The sequence below is a fragment of the Lissotriton vulgaris genome, unplaced genomic scaffold (genome assembly GCF_964263255.1).
Source record: "Lissotriton vulgaris unplaced genomic scaffold, aLisVul1.2 SCAFFOLD_905, whole genome shotgun sequence".
Lineage (NCBI taxonomy): Eukaryota > Metazoa > Chordata > Amphibia > Caudata > Salamandridae > Lissotriton > Lissotriton vulgaris.
In genome coordinates this window covers 588128-613975 of record NW_028255199.1, presented here as the reverse complement: position 1 = coordinate 613975, position 25848 = coordinate 588128, and the positions used below count along the sequence as shown (strand labels likewise).

At 42.8% G+C, this 25848-nt stretch overlaps 1 protein-coding gene across 1 annotated transcript in view; it reads left to right on the top strand.

The window, feature by feature from the left end:
* The first annotated feature begins 1010 nt into the window (after positions 1 to 1010).
* AHCY (adenosylhomocysteinase) overlaps positions 1011 to 25848 on the top strand; it is a 124497-nt gene continuing 99659 nt past the window's right edge. Inside the window, exon 1 of the mRNA XM_086951910.1 lies at positions 1011 to 1147. Within this exon, the coding sequence (XP_086808036.1) occupies positions 1120 to 1147 (28 nt within the window). The 5' untranslated portion in view covers positions 1011 to 1119. The remainder of the gene's footprint in view (positions 1148 to 25848) is intronic.

Here is a 25848-nt window from a genome sequence, read left to right as displayed (position 1 = left end):
GAGGTATGCAGTTCCTAAGGAAAAGGAGAGGTCAGAGCTACCTGATGTATCAAGTCAGGGGATCTTATCCATCAGGAGCAAAGGCACTCACTCACCCCAAGGGGTGTCATGCTTCATCATCTGGCAGCTCCTCGTTTGGCCATTGCTGCAATGCCCAACTGGCCCCGCAGTGGGGCTCTTTGCCGGAGTTCTTTTGATGCTGCAGACGTGAAGTGTGAGGGGCTGCGTGAAGGTGCTGCAAGCGAGTAGACTGGTGTGTGGTGAATTTTAAAATAACTACAGTTAATCCAAATGATTCTTTTTTTAAAACAGGTCGTGGCCAAGGGTGGATACAATGGCCCATGTTGGCTCTAAATTCAAGTGTAGGCCACCACCTGTTTTTATCATAACAGAGGGATCCACACAATAAAAATTAATAGTTACTGAATATTTTGTTCTTTTCAGTCACGCTTTGAACATGCCCTACAGTCAATGAGGATCAGTTTCCATGCTTGTTTAATGCAACTTAGACCCCTGTTTCAAATCCCCTCCTTCCTAGACGTGCATTTATCTGGGCAATCGCGTCTGTCAAATTTGGACCAAAGTACAAGCTTGGAGAGAGCGTGCACATAAACGAGTACTGAATAAACTGTCGGCGTGAAATGGCCACCATCTTAACCAGGAGGTTTCCTACCGCAATATGAGCGTCCTTTGAAACCTTGACTGCTATTTTAACAGGTTTATCGAAGAACCTATGCATTTTCAGAATCCTATAAGTAACTAATAAAAAAAACCCAGTCGATTTGACCTAAAACAATTTGTTATTTTCAGCGGAACAAAGTATCAAATAAAAAAACAATTTTCATGCGCCCCTGAATCTGACGCATAATTTGCACAAACCACATTTTCATTGCCTCTTCAGTGTAAGTGACAGTGCTCCTTCAAAAGATAAGATTGCCCCAGTACTTATGATATTCTGGCAGCGCAGAGCCATTGCGAGTCCGTCTTTTGTGTCTAACAACCTTGTATGCAAATGACCAGAGGCTTCTTAAAGGGAACTGGCCCGCCTCCACTCCCTTCCCGCCCCAGCCACTATCTGAACCACGCTGCCTCTGTTCCTTCTCCCGTAACTGCTTCAGCATGTCCGATAAACTACCCTTCAAAGTCGGTGAGTGTTACGCTGCTCGTTGTGTATTTTTTTACGATTACAGTGGGACAACCCATTGCAACTTTGTGGCTTTAAGCTGCTGAATAGGTTGTCTGCTGTAATCGGTATATTTAAAATGATAGTGGACCGCACGCGAGAAGCATAGTAAACTTCATGACATGACACTTAGTATCGAAGCCTGGAAATTTTAAGGGGGGGGGGGGCGTTGTATTGGTAACTGCACGATATACACTGAACGAATTCCTAACTGAGCTTTGGAGCCTGAGAACATGCTGCCGTAGGCTAAGTAAGTTTGCGCAGGCGTCTAGCGCTCATGAGTGTAGTAGTTCAGCAACTATCTTGCAAGTAATGTTATCTACGGGTAACATTTGAGCTGTGGACCACAATGCCCAGCAGGCGATTCTTTAGGCAGAAACACTCGTGGACCAATGCGTGACAATCTTTCTACGCATGCACCTATAGTTCGGCTTTTTTTTTAGTGAAGAAAATGGTTGGAAGAACGTTCATGGGTATTTTTTTTAAAGCCCCTTAAATTAACCGTGTCACCTGTTGCCTCTGAGCAGCTGAGGACATCGCAGCTTGTGTCAAGTAGATCCACGCTTGTCGCAATCAGTCAGACTTGTAGGCGCCGTGTTGGGGTCTCGCTTGACAGAAGTGCACCTGTTTGCGCCCCCTCTTACCGAGAATCATAGAAACACGCGTGGTATGCTGAGATATCACCCCCCACACACACATTAGACTGGTGAAGGATCAATGCATAGCTGTAAAGTTTTCAGACTGCTTCAGTGTGACATTTCTGTTTCAGTTATGAGTGACATTCTAAAGTGAAATGTGACTCTACGAGTGACATTTTCACGAATAAAAGCATTTTCGTGTATTAAAGTCCCTTCTCTCTGTGAATTATGCTATTGTATCCAGACATATCACCAGGGCCGTCTTTAGCACTGGTGGTGTCCAGTGCGATGTTTTTTGCCCCCCTCCCCATGACCACCTTAGCCCGATTCCCTCCCTTTCACCCTTTTACAGTCTCCATAACCTCTCTCCGATGCATTTAATACATTTGTATAGCATTACTCATAAAAGTGAAGGGTGTCCTAGCACTTTACATAACACACATTACACAGAGATCATCAATCATAGGTGTGTAAATCAGTGTATAGTAAATGTTACATAAGACAGAGGACAACAAGGGGTGGATTTACATGTCATCCATACAGGTAGGCGGTATAGTTGAAGAGTACTTGGTCTGGAGAAGCACAAACTCAGAAATTAAAATGTAACACAGTATATTGGGGCTCTTTAATAACAAGAACTGCCTTGTACCCAAATAAACCCTTTTTGGAATATTGGAATAATGAGTCTGGGGGAAAAAATCCATATGCTCTAATCTATACTTTGAAGTCTGCACACAGTTCTTTGACAGTTAATAGCTCACTGTAAACTGCTACTAACAAAAGGAAGTCTGACAAAAGCAGTAACCCACAGACCTGTATGCACTATATTCACTTTGTGATCTGCATGGTGCATGTTCTTTGACGCAGGTATATTAACCCTCTGCACTACCTTACCATGAATCCACATTTTCCAGGAGTCAAAACTGCTATAGACAAAACTCCGATCTCGCCAGGAAGAACATTAATCACCAGAGTTTTCTTGACATTTTAATTGTTGACTGAAAATTGCTGGACACCAGGAACAGGGCAGCATGTGCTTTTAAGCACAATATAAACAGGAGCCCCCATGTGAAGTCAGCACCCGGTGCGGTGGCACCAGTCGCACTGCCCTAGAGCCGGCCCTGCATATCACACACGAACATGTGGTTCAAACAAGCCAGACTTACCCGCTTTGCCGATGCTTGTTAGCAGTATCAAATCGATGAATAACAATGGTTTTGTTGTGATTAAACATAATTGAAAATGTTTCAGTTATGACAATATTAATTATTGGTAAGATCTCACACACCCTTCCTCTAATACTCTTTTAATTTCTCCATTCACTTCCTAGTATCACCCCTTCACTGTTATGTCAGTCCCCTCCCTCTGTAAATACAGCATTTCCTTTTCTTGAATTTGGTATGGAGTGGTTATTACAGTTGCACATGTGACAATTGTTATGTGCGCTCTGCCAAGAGGTTACAGTTTGATTGAACATGTGGTGTAATCATTTTTTGACCCAGCCATAAGCAATATGAGAAACTCTTACTGACTTTAGAGTAAGGAAGGTAAACTATTTAGATGGGCCCAGGCCGATTTATTTAGTTAATGACATAACTCTACTTAAACATGGCCTGGCTCGTAAACAACTGCTTGGGGTAACATGTCAAGCTGTGGCTGCGGAGTTTACGTAGCCCCACAGAGCTACAGTGCCTGGTTGCGCATAGATAAGCTTTAATTTCACTATATCATTATATCGTGACATGAGCATTTTAGTGCGGTTATGCGGACAGTAGCACTTAAATACATAAGTCTCCTTCCTGAAGAGTGGTAGTTGGCAGGACAATAGTTCATGTAACCGAGAGGAATATCAGTCCAAATTGAGTTGGGGGCAGATACACAGCCCCTGAATAGCCCATTCTGTTCTTTTACTTATGTCTGTTTTAGCTGGATTGCCTCCTCTTACATATCTTACCAACTTTGCAGCTTCCTTTGCCACAAACTGCAACAACTCAGGACAACCTTATGCACGGTCATCCATTCATTCATCCATATACTTATTTGTCCATGCACTCACTCCTAAATAAGCATCCATAGTCTTTTCTACTTTCTCACTCACCCATCCATGCACTCTTATCTTATTCATCCATTGATGTGCTCATACACTTATTAATCACTCCATGCATTCACCAATCCATGATCTATGCATTCTTCTATGCATCCACTAATCTATCCGAATAGCACTAATTTATATTTCCTCGCTTGTCCATGCACTCAACTACCCTTTCATTAATTCATTCACTCACATATTTGTACTTCATCTACTCTTGTAAATACTCAACTATATATTCATCCATCCACGGATGACCTGCTCACCAATTAATGGATTCTCATAGCTAGTCACAAGTTCCCCCTAAGACACATGCACAAACTCGCTAATGAATGAAAAATACTTTGATTGAAAAGGCAGACTTGTGACTTTCGCTAATGTTTGCATTACTTTGATTGTCCTTTTTTACATCCATGTTGTCACCCTTCATGAGCTTGAAAGAGCTGCGTGCATGACAAGCCTTGGCATAGTCAATAGGTCTCGAGTTTAGCCAGAGCTTTAGGCTTTGCCAATGACTTTAAGCTATGTTGTAGAGCAGTATGCCTGCTGTGCAGCATGTTGAAGTTATCATTGTTATAAACATTGTTGTTGCCTTATACCTAACAAAGACAATATGTACAACTGAAGTACTCTATTAAACAAGCATTGGAAATTCAACCGGTTTCGTATTTGCTGAGAAACGGTGGGTGGGAGGGAAAAACAGTAACAGGCAAAGCAAGCCAATGAAATTAATGTGATGATATAACAAAAGCCTCGTGTGCTGGGTGGGTAAGCTACATAAAACGTTTGAGCTTCTGTTCTGACTTATGTGGAATAATGCCAAAGTCCCTGTAGGTTTGAACATCTGTGCAGTTTGCTGCTGCTCCTGGGCCCCACCCATCATGGTTGGGGTAGAAGCTAGAATTGTCTTGAAGGGTTAATTTACCCTTAGTAAAGTCGAACAAGTATAAACCTGCGGAGTGCTTTCGTTTTAGGAAGAGGCTCAAATGTTTTGCGAATGCTTCCAAAACGCCCCCGCCCCTAGAGCCATAAACGTACATAACCGAGGGAGGTGCAGGGCCTTGGCTGACATTTAAAGAAAGCAATTGCATCTAGATTTGAATGTTACTTAACCCACGGGCGATTAATAGCAAAACTCCGGATGGGTGTAGACAAAGGTACCTGACGTTTAAATGGCAGATTCCTGTTTGCTGAGTGGAAATAACTGCTGCTAAAATACATACGGGAAATAGAAGTGAAAACATTAATGTAAGGGCACATGATCGCTTGGTGGGCGCATCACAAGATTTACAGGCCTGCTTTGATTCCTTCTCGAAATGGAAAGGCGGGGGTAGCAGCTTGGCGTGAGGAGAGCCTTCCCATGCCACCGTGCAAACACATAACTGGATGGAACAAATCTTGCCAGGACTAACACAAGTAACTGGAGAGGAGGAGTACATGCAAGAGGGGCAATCGCAATGGGAAGGAATCAAGAGCACAAAGGAAGGACAAATACAACCGATGAAAAGCATGCATTTCAGAACGGCACAGCGCATAAGGAATGGAAATTGAGGGAAGTGCCAAAACCCCACAGAGGAGATACTGCATGTCGAGAGACCGCACATGCGCGCTGGCTAGGCTCGACCTAACAATGACTCGATTGAACTGGCAATGAGCTCACATTTAATGTTTACTAACATTAAAAAAACAGCACTTGGCAGGGCTGCCAATACCTTCCTTTTTACTATCTACAAAGGACCAAGCAGACAGTTCAAGAGTACTGGATACAAAAGGGCGGATTTTAATAGCTAGTGGTAATAGTGCCCCCTCATCTTTGAGTCATACATATTGAGAGCATGAGTTAGGTAGGATGAGCAGGTGCCAGTTAGTGGCCATTGTTTATTTACAGGGTGGCAGGAGCTGCAGTACTCGGTGTCCTGCACAACAGCACTGGACAATGGCTTACCCTGGAGTAAATTCTATGTGTTGTACTTGGAAAATGGAAGGTGCACTCCAGTATAGTCAATTACGCAGAAGAATATTTTGAAATGTCTTAACGCGTTTCGTTCCCCTAGTGCCACAGGAACTTCGTCAAGGCATATGTAAGACCATAGATATAGTAATCTGTGTTTTGTAAGCCAAGATCCTTATTGTGAGTACATCAGAAAGTTTGTACAGTCTCGGATATTCAGGTTTCAGTAAAATCAATAAAAATGTTTAAAAAACAGTACTGCTGGGGCAAGTTACGTAGGGGTGAGGAAGCCACATGGGGTGAGGAAGCTACATGAGGGTGTCAAGAAGCAACAGAGGGAGCAGGGAGGGAAGAAAACAAATTAATGTGGCTCAGAGGAAAGCAAGCCAGAAAGCGAGGGCAGTGTAGAGCTGGGACGGAGAAGCACACTGGCGAGAAAGAAATGCGGAGAGAGCATCACATAAGGCAGAGTGCATCACGTAGGGGGCCAGGGAGAAGCATACAGGTAGAGAAAGAGCAACATGATTGCAGCAGAGGGTAGCACAACAGATACAGCTGAAAAACCCATGCCCTCTTGTGTAGTGCTTTGACCCCTTCGACGCTTGTGAGGGAACGGTTCCGTCACGAGCGCAGGTCGGGCTGTGCTTATGACTGAACCGTTCCGTCACGGCCACGCCTGTTTCTTAGAACCTTCAGCACAGCGTGAAAATTCGCGCCGCGCTGAAGGTGTTAACATAAAAGAAAAACTAACACCTGAAAAATGAGCAGTGGAAGGGCAAAAGTAGTGCTTCTGTGCACCAGAGGCGTGACTGATGCACAGAGAATAGTACAGCCCACACAAACTAGCAAATATGAAGCAAGCAAATGAGTAACAATGAAGGTATCCGGTTTCATGCAATGGGCATGCCCTATGCCCACTGAATGCTGAAAATACATCTAATAGCGTATGCAATGTCTAGTAGGCAAGACCTAAAAACGGTCTCCTGGTTCTAGTTTCAATTTTGTCCACTGAACTTCAACTGGCGGTTCTGCTTCTGAAGGCAAGACAGAGGAATTGCCCTCCCAGGGAAACGTTTCTGTTTATGCTCTTTCCTATTTTTTTGTTTTAAGATTGTTCATCCACATATTTAGAAAAATATGGTAAAGCTTTAGTTGGGTGTCAATTTTTGTAATTTCAAGTCTAAAACGCATCCAATAATTTCTTGTGTTTCTGTTGAAGCAAAGGAATTGCCCACCTCTATATCTTCAGCCAGCCGTCTTTGTTCATTAGTCTGTTCACATCTTTCTTCTGCCCACTTAAGCATGTGGCTGTGGGTTAGCCCTCTTCAGACATAGGCTTTGCTATGAGTGACTGCATTCTCTTCTTTTTCAAGGAGCACATCTGCACAGAAAGTAGTTTCTTCAGTGCTAGGAATTACTGTGGTAATGTGTGCTTTTTGGAACATACGCATTTTTGCTTTCAGCCAACTTTATTTGCTGGCAGCCCGAGCCCAGCAACTGTCCCAACAATGTAGCTTTACGAAAACTATTTCAAAACAAGCATTTACCAATGTGAAAAGGCAGGCAGCCAACGCTGGACCTATTGGCTTTGCCAGTGCTTATTTTTGTAGCACTCACTGCCCTAATTGAACCTTTTATACATTCCCATTGTTAGTAGATGAGTGCATGATTGATGTAGCTTTGGAGTAGGGCTGGAGGGTGACGTTAAGTACAGTAGTGCAGAGTAGATTGGCGTAGTGGTGTGTTGCAGAGCAGACTCTAGTAGAGTACATTGTAGTGCTGCAGCTTAGATGCCCGTGGCGTGGAGTTATGCAATGTCATAGAGGTGCAGAGTAGATTGTTGTAGTCCATTGTTGTAGTGTGGAGTAGTGCACCGTCGAGTACACTTGCATAAAGTGCAGAGTAGATTAGTATGGTGTAGTGGATTGGCATAGTGAGTGCACTGGCATAGAATGTAGTGGTACAGAGGAGTGCAGTGGTGCATAAAGTAGTGTGGGTAGAGTGAGCGGCAGTAGTGTGGAGTATTGCAGAGTGGGCTAAAGTGAAGTATGCATGATGTGGTAGAGTGCTGCCATTACAGACTACACATCTTCAATTGAAATGACCATTATATTTAGACAGATACAGGTTTACTGATAAAAGAATACAGTGCGCAAACATTGTGTTGAAATGTCATCGCCTAGTTTGTTTTGCTTTGATTGTAGTAAAATATTTCCAGCACACCTCAGAATTAACTAAAGTGCTTCATTCGTGCTTTTCTAATTCCGATATATTATGAAATATCGACAGTTCATTTAGACATGTTCGTTTTCTTGTGCGCTAGGAAAAAAATAACTTCATATAGCACCAACCGATTAGCTAGCTAGAACAAGCATTTACAATGCAATGGTCTCTGCATTATTAAAGGTAGAACTATTGGCATTGCTCATGACTTTTTTTTAAAATCCTAAATAAATAGCATTGTCATTTATATTGCCAATACCTTAATCGCTCGCATATGCATGACCTATTGCATTGCCACACACACAGAGCCACCCACAGTCATTCACATAGAGCCACCAACACACACACAGCCACCTACACAGAGCCACCCTCCCACACACACACAGCCACCTACACAGAGCCACCCTGACACACAGAGCCACCTACACAGAGCCACCCACACATATAGCCACCTACAAAAAACGCTATCCACACAGAGCCCCCCCCACACACACACACAGAACCCCATACACACACACACACACACACAGAGCCCCACACACACAGAGCCCCCCCCACACACACAGCAAGGTCACCCAAAAACAATACAAGTTGAAACTAAAATGTTAGTCAATCTGCTGATCTATCGAGCAAGAAAAGCAATTTATGAAGTGGACGCAAAAACCAAGCAGCTGGTTCCCTTTTCCACGAAGCAGCACCATATGTAAGGGAAATGTGTGTTCTCCTGTTTACTTAGCCCGATGGAGTGGGTTATGTGTACATAAAAAGTTCATATAATCTCACCGAACAGATACTCAGGTCCTCGAATAACTGCATATGCATGAGATTTGTTGGGCGGTAACAAAGTGTCCCAAGTCCACTACTGAGCAAATGTGATACTGGTGGGATGAAAAATCACAGGTGCAGCAACATGAAATCCAGTCCCCAACTTCACTCATACTACAGGAATTGACAGCTCCAACACACCGATCCTGTCGGGGAAAGGAGTCTGTCAAGTGATGCTGTCAACGCCCCCAAGATGTCTGACGGGTAACAGCATACTTACAGATTGGGGTGAGTTGGAGGGAAAGGGGCGAGGTTGGCGAGAGAGACCACCATAAGAGGCAGAACCCCCTTCCACCAGAATCTAACAAGGGAGAAAGGCAGGAGGAGTGGTTATGGAGACATAACCCGCCAGATATAGGTGCCCCCACCCCCAGTAACCCCAACTCACCTCAGGCCCGTGACCTGCTGCAGCAAGGCTCTCTAGGTGCCATTGATGACTTTGACGCTGCCCCGGCTGGTGACGGCTAGGATGGCGTTGAGTGCCGGGTGGTAGCTCAAGCTGTACAGCCCTTCGTCGCAGCGTAGGCAGCCGTCCCGCACCAACAGGGTTGCTTGTCCCCCTCCGCCGCCACCTTCTGAGGCTCCGCTCGAGCCCCCAGGACCCCCGACAGCAGCCATCCTCCCCGCAGCACTGCTGGGGCGACCGCAGCCTGGCCCATGGTGCTTGTGCGCTCCCTGGGGCCGTGCGGGGCAGTGGTAGCCGCTACCGCCGCTGCAGCACTACCGCCGCCAGTCACCATCCGGGTCCAGGAAGCCGCCACCAACACTTGGGCGAATGGGAAGTGACGCAGAAGGAAGCCACTTGGTTACGCTCAGTACTAGCCCTGCTTCCTCGCGAGAAGGCACGCCTCTTTAGGCTCCGCATGTACTCAGTAGAAGACCTGTTATTTCTTACATTCTTTTTTGAAGATAGTAATTATAAATTCAAGATGGCTGCCTTATTTCTCAGTGAAAACAATTCAATTTCCATTTTAGTTTTCTTCTGCTTCTATGACCGCACATTACTAATATTATTGTTAAAAAATTATAGCCATTCGAGTTATTTGACGTACCTATATATGTTGACTCGGAAAGCAGAATTCCGTTATCAAATACGTTTCTACTAAGGTTTGATCTACTTGATTTCATCCCGGCAGTTGCTATTGAGCCTGAATCCTAAACATACATTACAACATTTTTGAAGAGGGAAGTGGAAGATTAAACAAGAAAAACGCGAAATGGCGGCCACAACTCCGAAAATTTCGGATTCGGGGGCGTGTTTTTGGCGTTCTGAGAGATGGATGACGTCAGTCGAAAGAACGCAAAAAAACACGCCCGAATCCGAAAGAGACGGGGCTTGAACTGAGTGATGCCCCTCTCATCCAATGGCTGGCCTCCGTTTAGGGAGGCAGCCAATGGAAGAGGCGGGTTCAAGCCCCATACTCCAAATCATTAAATCTCCCACCGGAAACTGCGCAAGCGCAGCCTTCGGTCCTCGACCTAAAAAAGATAAACATCCTACTGCCTTTCTGTCTTACATAGGTACCCAGCAGGATTTTCACATAAATCCTCACACTTCGAAGTCAGAGAAATAGAAGTAAACACAACGCTCCTGGGTAGACCGAGCCTGACATTTGACCTCTGTCTAAGAATGCACAGCAAATGGGGCAAGATGAGAACGATTTAAAAGCCTGTTTGCAGAAATCGAGCACTGGTGCAAGAATACAGTATATATATGGTTTGGACAATGGAACGGACGAACTCCGGTTGGACAGCCTAAAATAGAGCCAGCAAATATAATGCAAGTGTGTTATAAACCACAAATGGTAAGCAATAGGCAGAACACATTCCTATGGAAACTTTCCGAATGTCCCCAAGATGTTATAAAACCACAAAGCTGTTGTACGGTAGGCTTCGACCTGAAAATGCAATCTGTGACTGTCTCTTCACTCTCAAATTGGCTTCTGATGACAACATTTAGAGAGAGAAAAAAAATGGACAGCAGGCGTCTGGTGAAGGGAAGTTCCCCAGCTTGGTCCCTGATGACAGCCTGTTAGTAGTGGGCTATTCGTAGTTAGTAGGTGCTCTCGGGGCTTTAAGTGGGACGAAAAAACTGGGAGGGTGTCTCAAATGGGCGAGGCCGATTTAATTAAGGGTGTGGCTTAAAAACACAAGCTAAAAATCTGCACTTTATTTTTCCATTTCAAGCACTGCCTAATACGAGCCAAGGCTATTGGGTTTGTCAGTGGTTGTTAGTTTTATAAGCAACGCTGTATATAATATTAAAATCCTTCAGGTCTGAGATGAGACTGAAAGAATGTTAACGAGTCTCTTTGAAGTAACCTCAAAGGCAGTGAAGGGTAGTACTGCTGCAGAGTTAAGATTTAGTTTCAGCCTGAGGATGAGGGCAAAAATTGAGCGCCCGAAAGAGACCAGTTTCAATACCTGTTTTTTAACTGCCGTTGCTTAGCACTGGCTGGACCCGGCCCGCGTAAAGCCCTGGGTGCTCTGCATACTAAATGCTGATATAGATAATACTCAAGCTTAAGTTGATGCCTGAATATTTCACCGGTTAGAAAGAATGATACACACCCCTGACTTCAGTCGTCCTATACACAGGTGGCAGCCCTGCATCTGTTTCCAATGATGTGTTCGGGCAAAGCTGTTTTTTCAAAAGATCAACCACCAATTTTATTTACAGCGAAATTTGTTGCATCAGCATAAAGGTCTTTATTTTCTTTTGGCATTTCCGCCTGTAATTATTTTGAGCTTCTTAGTATTTTTTCATAGTTTAGAAAATAAATTAGAAAAAAGGAATATATAGTTCGTGTAAGTTCACCGTTTTAAGCTATAATTGAATGGAACACATTGCCAGGGGATTAATTGCTTTATATCTCCACATATGCTGCAACAATACTCCTTTTAAATCAGATCATATGAATTTGTGCACATCTGCATCTATGTAAGCTAGTTATGAAACTAAGTCCCATTTAAATTTCACGTTGCCAATTGACTTGACAGTTATGCTCGGCATAATTGAGGGTGTTGCTAAAGATCATTTTCCAACTTCCTTCCATTTTTAATGTAAATAAGAGTTTGGAAGTAGACTCTTTTAGGCCTGTATTTACTTGTAGAAATCAGTTAAAAGGAAATCAGTCAAATCATTAACCTAGCACCCCCTCTTAAACTCGTATAAAACCAGTGACAAGAAACCTGTATGTAACTAACATCCCTCAGCTACGTGCACCCTACAATAATCTGCGGCATCACCAATATTTGGCAGGCGTTTGAAAATAGTTTTTTCCCAGCAAAGTGTATGATGATTTTACTGTTGAACCAACCTCCAAGTAGTTATCCAACCAAAGGGACACTCACGCCTAAAGGTTAACTATTGTACAAGTTTTACCAAACAATTGAGGGCTGTATGGTTAACCAGTAGCCAGCCCAGTTTCCCATGTTGACGGTGTGAGAGGCAGGGGCGCAGAAAGTTGACTGGTTGGGCTGGTTCTACGCATCACCTGTTTAGTTTGACTTGCTTATTGAGACTTTTCCCTTTAGAACATAGAAGTTCCGATCAGGAAGGACCTGGCACGTGCCCTGTTCTTGGTCATGTTCCTTCATTGCAGTGGAGATGCCTTATCAAAGCTATTCTGACGTTCGGCGTGGTAATGTGCTCTTACAGAGCTTGGTTTGTAGAGTGAATAACATATGTACCAACAAACTATTTTACATATCCTATTATGAGTTAGAGTTTGACGGCCTACTCTGCAGTGCTTGGTCATGGCAGGTTGGCGCAAGTTGGATTCTTTCACAATGCTTGGCCGTCAGCATACGTTGGTGTTGTACTGTTTTGCAATTTCGTTTCTTGATGTAATCTTTACTTTTCTATGAATGTGAGCACTTCTTGTGAGGGGTTCACACCTCTTGTGAGGGGTTCACACTTCGTTACGAATGCCCCCCCCCATATGGACAGTTGATTCAGTATTAAGAGTCACTGTCTTTAACCTGTGTTGTACATTCGTTGTCACATTTCACTCGGGCCTGATTATCCCGGATTTGGAGCTGTCATTTGTAAAGGGAGCGTGAATTGTTAGGGTGGAGTAACGGATGATTTTTTTTATGTCAGTGGCGATCATGTTAAAGCTTGGTGGTTATGTCTGCATGCCAGAATGTTCCTGTTTTAACAGGATACGGATTTGAATTTCGGCAGTACTTGATTTTGGTTTGCTTTAAGGGAACATTCAGTTCTCACGTCTCTTGCAGTTGTAGATCAAATGCGTGCATTTATTACGGTAAATTCGTTTATTAAAATCACCCCTAAGCATCAAGCAGTTCCCATTAATATTTATAGATAAATACAATTTAAAAGCCAAACATGGCTTTGTTCCAGGTAAGGATGCAAACACTCATGAAATAAGCTGTTACGATGTTTTACAGACCAAGTGGATGTTTTACAGACCGAGTGGAAAAGACAATTGGGGAAAATTCTATTGGACGCAGTGTAGGCATTCCTCTAGTCAGTTGAGACTGACATGTGGAGAACAGTTATAAACCTGTGGGGGCTTTAAAAGACAGTAAGGGACCAGGCGAAAACTTCAGTGGTGCCCTGTCTTATCACTATCGGCACATTATATTTAGAACCATGCCTGCACCAACTAATGGTGGCTGAATCTGTCCTTAACTGAAAATGTCCATACGGCCTTCCTAAAAAAAAAACTGACATTGTTGGTGTAATTGTTATGGTCAGTTATACACCTCAAATACAGCAGTGTATGGATAAAATGGGAAACTGGGATAGGCTTCCCATAGTTTGCTGGTCAGTTTAATTCTGTCAAAATGAACACTTTGCCAGCGTTTTTATATTTCGCTCGATATTTTCCTTTATTTCTAATATATATATTTGTAAAGGTCCAAATCTGTCTATAGTCTGGTTCTTTGGGGGGTGAAGAAACCGTAGATCATAAAGATTTTTTAATATTAAACTGCGAAAAGGGAGGCAGAGGGGTTAAAGTTAATTGCATGTACCACCATTTAAGGTTTCCCATTTTTGCCAGACCTATTTGAAAAAGAGGGTTTCATAGTATGGAGATGGGTGGGCATTCCGACAATATTTTCCAGATTGAATCTCTACCACATTCACAAATTAAAATGAAATATGCCACCCCAATCTGAGGCATCTTAAAATAACTACAGATAAACTTTATTAGCCGTGCTGGAGTCAAAAAAATGCAGTTTAGTACACGAGTCTCCAACATTTTCCCTAACAAGAGACACTTATGTTCAGTGAAAATCACCCCTTGCTACTATCATTAGTGATGTGACGAAATCAGACAAAATTGATTACATTGATGTCCAACCCAATGCAAGATTACCAACACTGATCACCTCATTTCAGCAGATGGGGGACAGTAATAGCTACAGTGCCTGTGTCACCAGTTTCGACATTAGGAATACTTCTGGCAAAAAAACACATGATTTATCACTCTAATATCTGCTCAAAATATATATTGAAAATTGCGCCATTTTCCTCCAAACTTCAGCTCATAAATTCTGAATATATTCAAATTTTAATCTCAAATATACACTCATAATTTTGATATCCATAAATTAATTCAGCCAAGCAAAAGCTTCTAATTTAGTAGGCTGGTCTGCACACAAGATACTTGCAGACAGAGTGCTACCAGTAGCTGAATATTCTGCAAAAACTAAATTAGGATAGTTTGTTCTAGGGAGAACTGCAAGGTTGCCTGATTGCATAGCTGAATTATTGGTCAAGGAGTTGGACTCATAATTTTATGAAACATAATTTAGAAGCAGTATTGCCGTTGGTCACTCAAAGTACATATAGATTCTGTTATACAGCATATCATTTATTTAAGTGGGTGTGGCGAAATGACTAGATATGATTTGCTGTCTGTGCTGCAGACATGCTTCATAGGTTTGTGACGTGCCCACTTTTAGAATAGTATTGGTTAACAATATCTCCATACCTTTAAGAAATTTTACAAACCAAATGCAGGTTTCAACACAAGCGAATATATGTGTGACTTTAAGCAAATTACGTAATGAAGGACTGCGCTTTCTATTCCCATTTTAATTGCATGGTTGTGTATCGGAAACAGTTGTTTTGGTCTTGAACTCACCCCAGTGGTATTGGATATTAAAATGGCTTCACTCAAAATGGAGACTGCACGGTATAAAGTATATGGCTGATGGGGCAAGTATCAATCTCAATCTGTCAGGGGTGTCTTGGTAGCAAGAACTGGGGTTGAATGAAGTGTCTGAGCTTTCAAACTTAATATAACATGTAAAGGTCCTTTGGTCTTGGTTGTGCATAATGAAATCCGGTTGCTGAAGAATTTTGTTTTTACTTTCTATCAAAAACCAGCATTAGCTAAGCCAATAGTGTAGGACAGTGGGTTATTACATGGTGATGCTTGTTAGGCCTCACCATGCAATACTTACACAAGTCCCAGAGATGGTTCTTAGATTCACACTAATAAATCCTTAGCTCAGTCCTCGTAGTGTGGCAAAGAGCAGTCGGGCTTTATTAGAGGAACATGTGTTAAGAATTTTAGAGTACCAATGTAATTGATGCAACGGAATTCGGACACCAATTTATGAAAATAAAGCATACTTTCATCAGCATACATATAACCAGCGACTTCGATTTTTGAAGCAATATAAAGTTAGTGCAAGATAATACAGTAAAACATTAATTGCGTCAATGGGGAACACCACTAGTTACCATCTGTAACTTGCACGCAGATTTGCATGTACGGGTTGAGGTGATTCAGACCCCAGGATTAGCCCACGACAGTCAGTTCAATTTTACCTGGTTCGTGGAGCCTGGGTGCAGAGTTGTCCTGGCTGTGCCTGGTGTTAACTGGGAGCCGCAGGTGAGCTGATTTAACAGCTGACACTGTGCTGCAGGGGAAAATGGCGCAAAAACGCAAGGGGCTGCTGCTGATGTCCAATAAACATCTGATAAGTTCCCTCTAGGTGCAGCGTTGAATGCAGGGGTCTGGGACCACATCGCCTTTGCAGTAATAAGTGGAACAGTAAGTTCATACAAAGTTAGTATTAGCATTATCAATCACTTCTTATTATGGAGACAAGTACGCATGTAAGTATAATGTGAAGACTTAGTCATTGATATGGTGCTATTAAAGGTAGCCAGACCCCCTACTACCAAAGAAGTTGAAAGCACTAGGTCAAAAGGACCCAGTGCACAAAATTGAGTACAAATAAACACAACTGCACTCCAGAGAAGTCTAAAAAAGACAAGTATCAAGTCCATAAATGTGAGGATGCCAGTAGTTTAAACTCAAATTAGTTTTTATTGATTTAAACATGTAGTATTTAGAACAAAGTGCACGTTGATGTATTTACATACCCACAGCAGACACGTGATTTGTCACACAAGTGACTTCTTCAAGGATATTAGGTAAGGATAAACTCGAAAAACTTGACGAGTGATCAACGTTGTATGGCCTATATGCGATGTCTGGAAACTGTGGTTATGGAAAACTCTGTGCCAAAGATAATGTTGCTGTTTTGGTCCACTTGATGGAAAACTAGTTTTGTAAGCTCCTGAAATATTTAAGCCACGTATTTGGCGAAAAGTAAGTGGTAGAAGACCTGTGCAAATTAAATGTCGAAGACAATTCCGTTTGAGCCCACTTGACATATGAGTTCTGGGGCACAGATCTCCAGCAACAACAGTAGATACTCAACAAGTATTTTTCAGCAAAGAAAATGCATGTGGTTCAAATATGAAAGGTAACCAAAAATAGACATGTTAATCATGTCTGGGAAAGTTGGGAGACTGATGTGCTCCATTTTCGGTCGGACTCCCAAGTCACTGCAAGTTCTTGGTAAGCTTATTGTGATTTTTGCAACCAGGCAGCTGCGCCTTCTTGTTGGCTTGAACTAAAAATTGTCATTGATAATGCAGAGCAGCATTGGCAATACAAATTAGTAGCTCAATTTATACACCAGCATGTCACTAACATGCATGCACATCCATCATCAAATTTGAACCATGTTTGATGACTTATGTATGTGAATACATTGATATGCATGCGTGCCCCTACGTCATGTTGAAGCAGCCTTTTTTTTTTCTTTTCATTTGCCATTCCAAGATACCAGTCACCCATCTTGGTGCAGAAAAGTAAAAAAAAAAAAAGAGATGCATGAAAGTGTGAAAGAGTGGTCCAATAGCCTACACAGGAGAGGATGAAAACCAGAAAAACTTGCACTCCCATGGAGTTCTGAGAGCAAAGGAATACTATTAGAATGTGAGCAGGGGAGTTTCACAAGTTGTCCAATCAATAGAATATTAAATAAGTTATTCAACAGAGGGAAGGTAAACACAAGAAGGGGAATAAACCCCGACATGCCTGTAAGTCCACTAATAGTATTGTCATCAGGGTGGGGAAAGGAATGTTTCTCAGTTTGTTTAAAAACTCACTTTGAATACATGCATTACTAAAGCATGGTTTAGTAGCCCACTACCATTATAAACCACATATTTTCTATTGAACTGAATGGCCACAAACCCTCCAACTAACATGCAGTTTTACGGGAGTATTATGCCAGTGAGGCTGGTTAGGCTTAACTATGCAACACTCATGGTGCCCCAAATAGGTCATGTGGATTTTCACTAATAACTAGCTCAGTCCTGGTAGAGTGGCACAGAACAGGTAGGCTTTACTAGAGGAACATGTTTTCAGCATTTCAGAGTACCAACATGGACAATAAGGAATTTACACCACTGGAATGAAACCGCACAGCCCACGTACGCAACCTCCATCATACTAGACAATGCTCACAATGAACCATCAAATCAACACTGTATCCTCATTCTGCTTCCACCCGCTCCACCTGCTTCGAAAGACATTCAGATGGATACCCACAGAATCCTGAAAGCTGGTCACAAATGCATTAATCACCATTATACTTGACTACTGTAACGCACTCTGCGCCATTGTCGCTCAGAAACAGCTCGGGAAACTACACAGCGTCCAAAAAGCTGCAGCTAGACTTGTCCTGAACATCCACAGCCACATAACACAACACCTACAACAATTCCACTGGCTCCTAATCAACAAGAGAATCCCCTTCAAACTCCTCATGCATGCCTACAAAGCTCTCCACGACACAGGACTAGCATTACTGAACCACTGCCTCACATCGCATGTACCTGCCAGACAACTTTGCTCCACCCATCTTGCCCTGGCCACCGTCCCACAGATTCACAAGACTAGAACCGGAGGAAGATCCTTCACCTACCTCTCCGCCAAGACCTGGAACACCCTGCCCCTCCACTTGAAGCAATCCCCCATCGCTGACTAAATTCAGGTAGGACCTCAAGACATGGCTCTTCGACTGAACCTCCATGCCCAGACGAATAAGCCCCCCTGCCTTGAGACCCTCATAGGTGAGTAGCTGCGCTATACAAACTCCTGATTGATTGAGGTAACCTTGGCCTCTCTGCCTTGTGCTAACTTCACTGTAGTTTTCAGAAATGTACATGCTTCTGCATGCACAGATGTTCACGCCTATGTTCACCACAATTTGCAAGCATGTAAGATCGTTGAAAAAAGGTTAAATTACCCACCAATTGCCAAAATAATTATGGAAAAGGGAGCGCTTCAAACTAATAGTAATTTGTGTAGAAAAATAGAAAAGATGGACATTCTTGAAATCAACTTTTTCCTTTTTTGTAACTCATTTTTGCTGATATTTTGGCTTTTACAAGAGACTTTGCATGACTACAATCTGCACCAGGTATTTTTACAACCCTCCGTATGTTGAGGGGAAGACCTGGATATAATTTGTGCAAAAAGGTAAAGAAGGCTTAAGCGTAGGCTGTCCCAAATGTGGAAAAGCACTTGCTACCATGGGAACTTCCATGGCACAAACCGGGCCACTCGCGTTTTTGGCTAATGGCGATGTCAGTACTGTCATCTTTAATTGTGGGCCAGAGGCAGAACGTGGTTGCAAGGATCATTTGGTGGCTAATGGCCCTTGTTTTGACACCTTTATTTTTGACCTCCACTTTTTAAATTGAGGTACTTTTTCCCAAGGGATGCTTCTCTAAAATCTAGAAGAAATATGATGATCCAAGGAGCACAACTTTTCAGAGGAGGAAAATTAATTTTTGTTATGCTGTTATTGAGTTAATCCCACCAAACCGCACAAGTTGGCTGGTTGTAAAAGACTTAACCTCAGCTTGCTACCAACTTAAAGTTGGTTTAAAGCCTGCCCAATGCTCAACATTGGTTGGCTTCTTTGTCACTCATCTGCTGCTCATATGATGGCTTGACTTGTCCTACTAGTTTCCCTCCTTGAAACATAACCTCTAGTTGTGTCCTTCCACTGCTCACTTTTAAGGAGCTACTTTTTAGGACTCTCCTGAGCCAGCGCATGTGCTGCTCTGGCGAGACATTTAGCGAGTGGGCTTTAAAAAGCTGACCACAGCTTTTTGTGTGGCCTAGAGTGTGCGGTTACACGCAGTTACGAGCAGAGGCGCCATCTGGCTTTCCCCTCTAATCATGGCTCATTAAGTGCATCGCTCGCGGGCACCCTTACAGCCTGGTATCGCTTTCACTTTGATGGCTGTGCGGCTGCGTCACTTTTAGGGCCGCGTGGCCAGTTTTTACTCTTTCTTTCACTTCTCCCAGCACTCTAGCCACCCTCTATTTGACACTTCCTCCCCCTGTCCCTCGCATCAGTCACTAACCAGAACCTCACAAAAGCGAAAAGAAAGGTCATCATCTTGCGAGGCTTTCGCCATTGTGTTAGGCCTTCAGTGTTGCTGATGTTACAACCGTACTTGTTTTCTTGTTATCCCACAGTAGTGGAGTAATTGCAGTCTATTATTTGTGTATTCGGCTTGTTTTCAAGACCATTCTAAGAATAATGATTAGGTCCTGAGAGCAGAGCTGCACCCAGCAGCACACCGCTCGTAGGAGAGCTGAAATCAGTAGGTTGCTTTTCACTACTCGCGCTTGTCCTGACAGCCTGCTGAGCTCCACGCCATGAAACAAGAAGCGAGGGAAGCTCCAATGAATTTGTTGTCGTCATGACCACATTTTGACAGCAGGTAGTGTGTGTTTGTTGGGTTACTTGTTAAACTTCTGCCTACAGAGCATTTTAAGTGTTGGTGCAGCAAACCAGTAAATGAGAGTTATACCAAGCAGAAGTAATTTCATACTTTTTAATTGATTGTTATTATTTTAACAGCAAGTGGCATGCAGACTTCCTTGTGCGGTTACAAGCGTGGCTCCACGTAAACGCGATTTCAAACAGGGCCTGCATTCACACACAGGTGTTAAGATATTGCAAATTAACTAATACGAATTCTGTGAACGATGGGAGGGTGCTTTCTGGATTACCTTCCCTCACAATTACTTTATTTTCCCATACTGGCTGCTAATTTTCTTTTTTTGCAGCAGGTGTGTATTTTCATGCCACAGTTGTATAAACTTTCAGATGATTGAAGCATCGCTCGTGTCCTGGCTCAGTGTGTCACCGAGACAGGAGCGCGAGCGCCAATTCTCCAACAGCGACGTCACCCTATTTCTTGGCATTTGCAGTGCAGGAACGGGGGGCTTCAATCCAAATGGCTTGCAGCAGTCTTGGAACTATGTTAGTACTGGGGCCCCTCCTGGATAAACCGCCAGACCCTGGCGGCTTTCTCTAATTTCAGTCACAATGAATGCTTCTTTGTGTCTCACTTTTAGCTGCATTGTCCTAACTATCCGTTTATAATTGATATTTCTATCTGCAGCGCTACCAAGGATTAGGCATGCACACATGGGCTGATGACATGCAACTTTGTTTAACAAGCATTGGCATAGCTAATAGGTCTCGATTTTGGGACCTTATACGTGTTTAGCCATGCAATAGTTGATGTTGTTGCCCCAAGGTTATTGTGCTGCATAACTAAATACTTATAATATCCCAAAAGCGAGACCTACTGGCTATGCCAATGCTGGTTTCTTGAAGCACTCGATGCAAGGTTGTGTTATCCAGCTTCTCCCTTGTGCAGTTCAATGTTGCCCTCTCGCCTGCGTTTCTCTCCCACATGTTCCAAGTGGCTCTCGCTAATGTGCTTCTCCCTTTGGCCCTGTATTGATGATCTTCCTTGTGTCTCGCCCCCTTCCCCTTGTGTGCTTTTTCCCGCACTCCCACCCTCTCCCCAGACCCGTTCCTCCGTTGCGCTCCTCATTCCCCCTCCACTCTTCACCTGTTCACTGTTTTGTTTTTGAATTTTAGCTTTATTTTATGACAGGCCAGACAGCAAACTAATGCTGACCCTTCTGCTTTATACAGAAAGCTTTCACACCTTTTCGGATGAGTAAAAAAGAAAAAAACAAATGGCGCTTGCATCAGGCAGCATGTAATTGCAATTTTTTCTACCTTTTTGTTCATTCTGTACAGCATGAACCTAAAGCTTTGGCAGATCAAATAGGTCTCCAAAGCTAGGCATTTTGACTTTAACACTGCTTGCTTTTCTCAGGATACCATGTTATTTGTAAATTGATGGAATACCGCTTAAGGTCCTTGCTTTTTTTTTTTAAGGAACATTTGTGCTGGGAGGTAACTGGGCAGTTTTGAAGCACTCGTATGTATACACATCTGTTGTAGAGTTTTGTATTTCTTGGACTTACAGGGCTATTTTACCGTTTTAAATTGCTGTGGTAAGGTTTTTTTGTGATGCTCAACATGTTACATATTATGTACGGAGCAGCATATTTTTTTATATGCAAAAATAAACTAATTTGATCTCGGAAATTAATGTCTTGTTAACACTTGCATAGCAAATAACCAGAATGAGAACATAACATTAGTATTTTTATTTTAGAGAGGCTGTCTTTTGACCGATCAATTCTGGTTGTTCCTTGCTTCAGTTTAACCAAAAGGGCATGGCAGCGGGTTTAGGTGACTGCTAGTGACATGGGTATAGCTCATTGAACTCCGAAAGCTATCCTTTGCTGTTCTTCTGACAACTGTTGCACGTTGCGTTCTGTACACTTGTATTTTATTACTCATGCCGTCTTATCTGTTACTCTCTGTACTTTGGCATTATTAACTATGCTGACAGGGTAGGGTTTTGTTCATGGATACTCGTATTAACTTTGATCTGGAGAGAGCTGTGCGAGCTTGGATATAGTTTGTTCCATTTTAGTGTGCCATGTTAATCGTCGTGGTATTATATTCTTCATAAGTTCTCGCCTGTCTGGCATCTGAACATTTCTAATGCTAATAACATTCCCCTTACGTTAAGGAATGTTATCAGTTATTATTTTGAATTACTGTTTTAAGTTTGGTGCGGTCATAGCAAAACTTAGCACATATAAACTCGATTTAGTTTGACTTTGTATTTACTCTAAATATATTTTTTTTGTGCGTTCATCACCTAAAATGAAGAGGTGCATGCAGGTTTGCTACCACATAGAAGGGAAGGTGTGGTAAATACACTACACAGTTAACATTTTGAGCACCATTTGAAAACAATGCATCCCGGTTTCGAAGTGCATTAAATAAAATTCTCTAATTCGTATGACAATCGTGGCAGGACTATTTTGCTATGCAGTTGCCCTTGCCGAATTCGGTATTGCATATTTGCTAACATAATCCCCTATAGGTGACCACACGGTGGGGATCAGTATCTTACTTAACAATGTTATAAAACTGTGTTCTTTTCTAATCTGCTTGCTTTGGAAGCTGCTAGCTCTTTGCAGTGGCACCACATCTGCTTGGGTGACACATTTCCTTGTCGTTACTGGGGTCTGAAGCTGTGTAGTCAGCATCCTATATCACAGGGAAGTTCTTTATTTTCCAAATCACATTTGTGAAAAATAGGCTTTCAGATTGACCCCGTTTTAACATTGACCTCGCCGGTCAACACTGTAGTTGAAACTATATTATGCCTGTATTTTTGTCCCAGCAATGATGATATGCCTGTACGGTTGTCACATCGCTGCTTGCCTGTTAAGGGGTGGATAGTTTTCAAATTAATCTATTTGTTTTACAAAGGCATGTTCAAACCTACATCCTCGTCTTTGCCACAGCTTTCATTGGTGTCAACCCCACCAGCTTATGAAATCCAAAGGTAAATGTAATCTTGAAACCCCTAAGGTTTTCCTAAAAGCGAATAGGGGGCCTGGCCTTCTGGGTGGCAGCTGCTACAAGTTTGAATGTGTGTTCCTTTGGCAGAAATCTAACTTTATGAAATTAGGCTAACTTTTGAAAACGTTGGTGTTTCTTCTACCTAATTTGATTTTCTCTCCGATCTTTTTCCTTCTAGTTACACACTGGATGGCTGATATATTTTTTAAGGCCAAAATATTCCATGCGGGTGAATATTTTGCTCTATAAATGCCATAAAATGGCATATTTACATATAAAAATTTTTTTAACATATTTTGTCAATTCACGTATGTCACGCAGAGCTCTGCACACCAGAGTAATCTGCCAAAGCAAACCAAGTAGAATCATGACAGCAATCTAATTTTGCAGGAGCAATATTAAAATACATATGATCATTGAATAACATTGCACCCGTTCCCCAACTCCCACCCCCTCCCTAAAGATCGTACTAAACCCACACTGTCTTTTCCGTAACTTGTAGAAAAGATCCAAATGTCCAGATCCAAACAACCAAGCCCACTCTGCTCCCTCCCTCTCCCCCTTTGCATCGGCCCAAGTGCATCCTTCTGGTAACAGATAGTCGCTGGGGGCTCCAGCCAGCGACTCCGATACTCCGCCCATCGCAGCCATATTTTGTAGTATTTGTGCGGGCACCCCCTGGCCACAAATATAGGTTGCTCCAGACCCATGCAATAGTCTAGACATGGGGTCTCCAACCTTTTGTGTAGTGAGAGCAAATTTTGCTCAAGGAAAGTCCTTCTGAGCTACTAGCATATTTTATCACTGTAAAATGCTGATATGTATTAACATTACACTTTGACCACCCTAAGCACAATTATCCGTAGTAACCACCCAAAAATTTCAGGTGAAGTTATCAGCAGAATGCTAGGAAAACGTTTATCAATATTAAATGCTTGTAATCGGGGTAAAATTCAAATCGCATGCTGTGCCACAAAGGGTATTACGACAGCAGTAAGTCTCCCCAACTCTAATTGAATTATCATTCAGCTAACAACTTTAAATGTGTTTTAGAATTGCAATATTTTGTCATTAGCATATTAGTTTTGGAAAATACACATTTCTATCAAAATCCCTTTCCACTTTGAGCAATCAAACTCACTTTTCCAGAAGAAAAATCTTTTCTGAAAAAGCATATTTTTTTCCTTTAAAAATCAAATCAGTTTTCATTGTTAGAAAATACAGAGTCCCTAAACATCAGCTTTTAGTTTTCAGTGAATACCGCCATGTAAAAATGCCTCTCATGGACAAATTATGCTTCAAATACCCAGGTATTGGAATCATAGGCCATGCTTCCTCACCATAACGCTAAGAATGCCTATAATGCCCACTATTAAACCAGGTCTACCACTGTGCCACAGCTGGATGCCCAACATATATCAGTTATGGCCATTGTTATGGGAGAAGCTGTTTTCACTCGGTCAGGAATGGCTAAAAGCAGGCCAGTCATGCTCGGTCAGTGATGGCGGCAAGTATGTAATTACTAGACTTGTATGCCCAAAATAGTCCAGGATGAAAATATGGCTATGGCACAATTATACCATGAATGGGCATAATTGTGTCTGAGATTACTCTTAGGATGGAGACCAGCATACATATTTGGCAGTTCTTGACGCTAGGAGTAGCTTTAAGGAATCAACACTGTTTATTTGGAAAGGACACTGTCACACACCCACACAAAAATGAATGTGATGTTTTTTTATTCTCTGCCCTGGATGCATACTCTTCTCCTCAGCTCTTTGGTTGAACATGCTCCCAACTAACACATTTTCACTCTAGTTCTTGCAGACACACCCTTTGGTGGGTAAGCCCTGCTTACTGCTGCTACTATTCTTTGATGTCTCACACAGTGCGACTGATCGAGCAGGGCAGATACCCTGGTCAATCTCCTTCTTAGGCAGATTTAAAGTGGATAAAGATGGTTCATGTGGGGTACCCATAGGCCAACGCTGCAGCTTCCACATGCTTCAATACCCTCCCCATACTCTGCAAGACCTTCAAATGGACCCAACCCCCGAATCCAGGAAGACTGTCACCCATACACTTATTACCTGCAGGCTGGACTACGGGAACACCCTCTTTGCCGGAATCAACAAATCTCTACTCCACAAACTTCAGACTGTCCAGAACGCCGCAGCCAGACTCATCCTCTGCATCCCAAGACAAGACCACATTACCCAGCATATAAGAGCACTCCACTGGCTCCCCATCGAAAAAAGTGACCTTCAAGCTGCTCACACACACACACCTATAAAGCCCTCCACAACACTGGACCCCAATACCTCAAAGAAAGAACCTCCTACACCCCCAAAAGAAACCTCTGCTCACCATGCCTTGGCTGAAATCTCCTGCATCCTAAGAACTAGAACAGGAGGCACACCCTTCTCCTACATCATGGCCAAGACCTCGAACAAACTCCCCCTCAGCAGCAGATGAAGCCCCTCACTGAAAGCTTTCAGGAAGAGCCTCAAGACCTGGCTTTTTGAATGACCTAAGCTGTCCAAATCCCCCCCCCCCCCCCCCCAAACTCCCCCAGCGCCTTGAGATCCTCACAGGTGAGTAGTGCGCTATATAAATCCCTGATTTATTGATTGATAGGTCACCACAGTGTGTTGGAGTGTTATCAACAGGCCCTGCCATTGGTTTGGCTGTCTGTAACCCTTAAGGGTAGTGAAATGAGCAGTGCTGCTTTCTTCAATATACACAGAATCTCTGAGATTGGCTTGGTTTGTCTTCACCTCTGATAGCTACTTTGAGGGTGCTGGTGAGCTACCAGTAG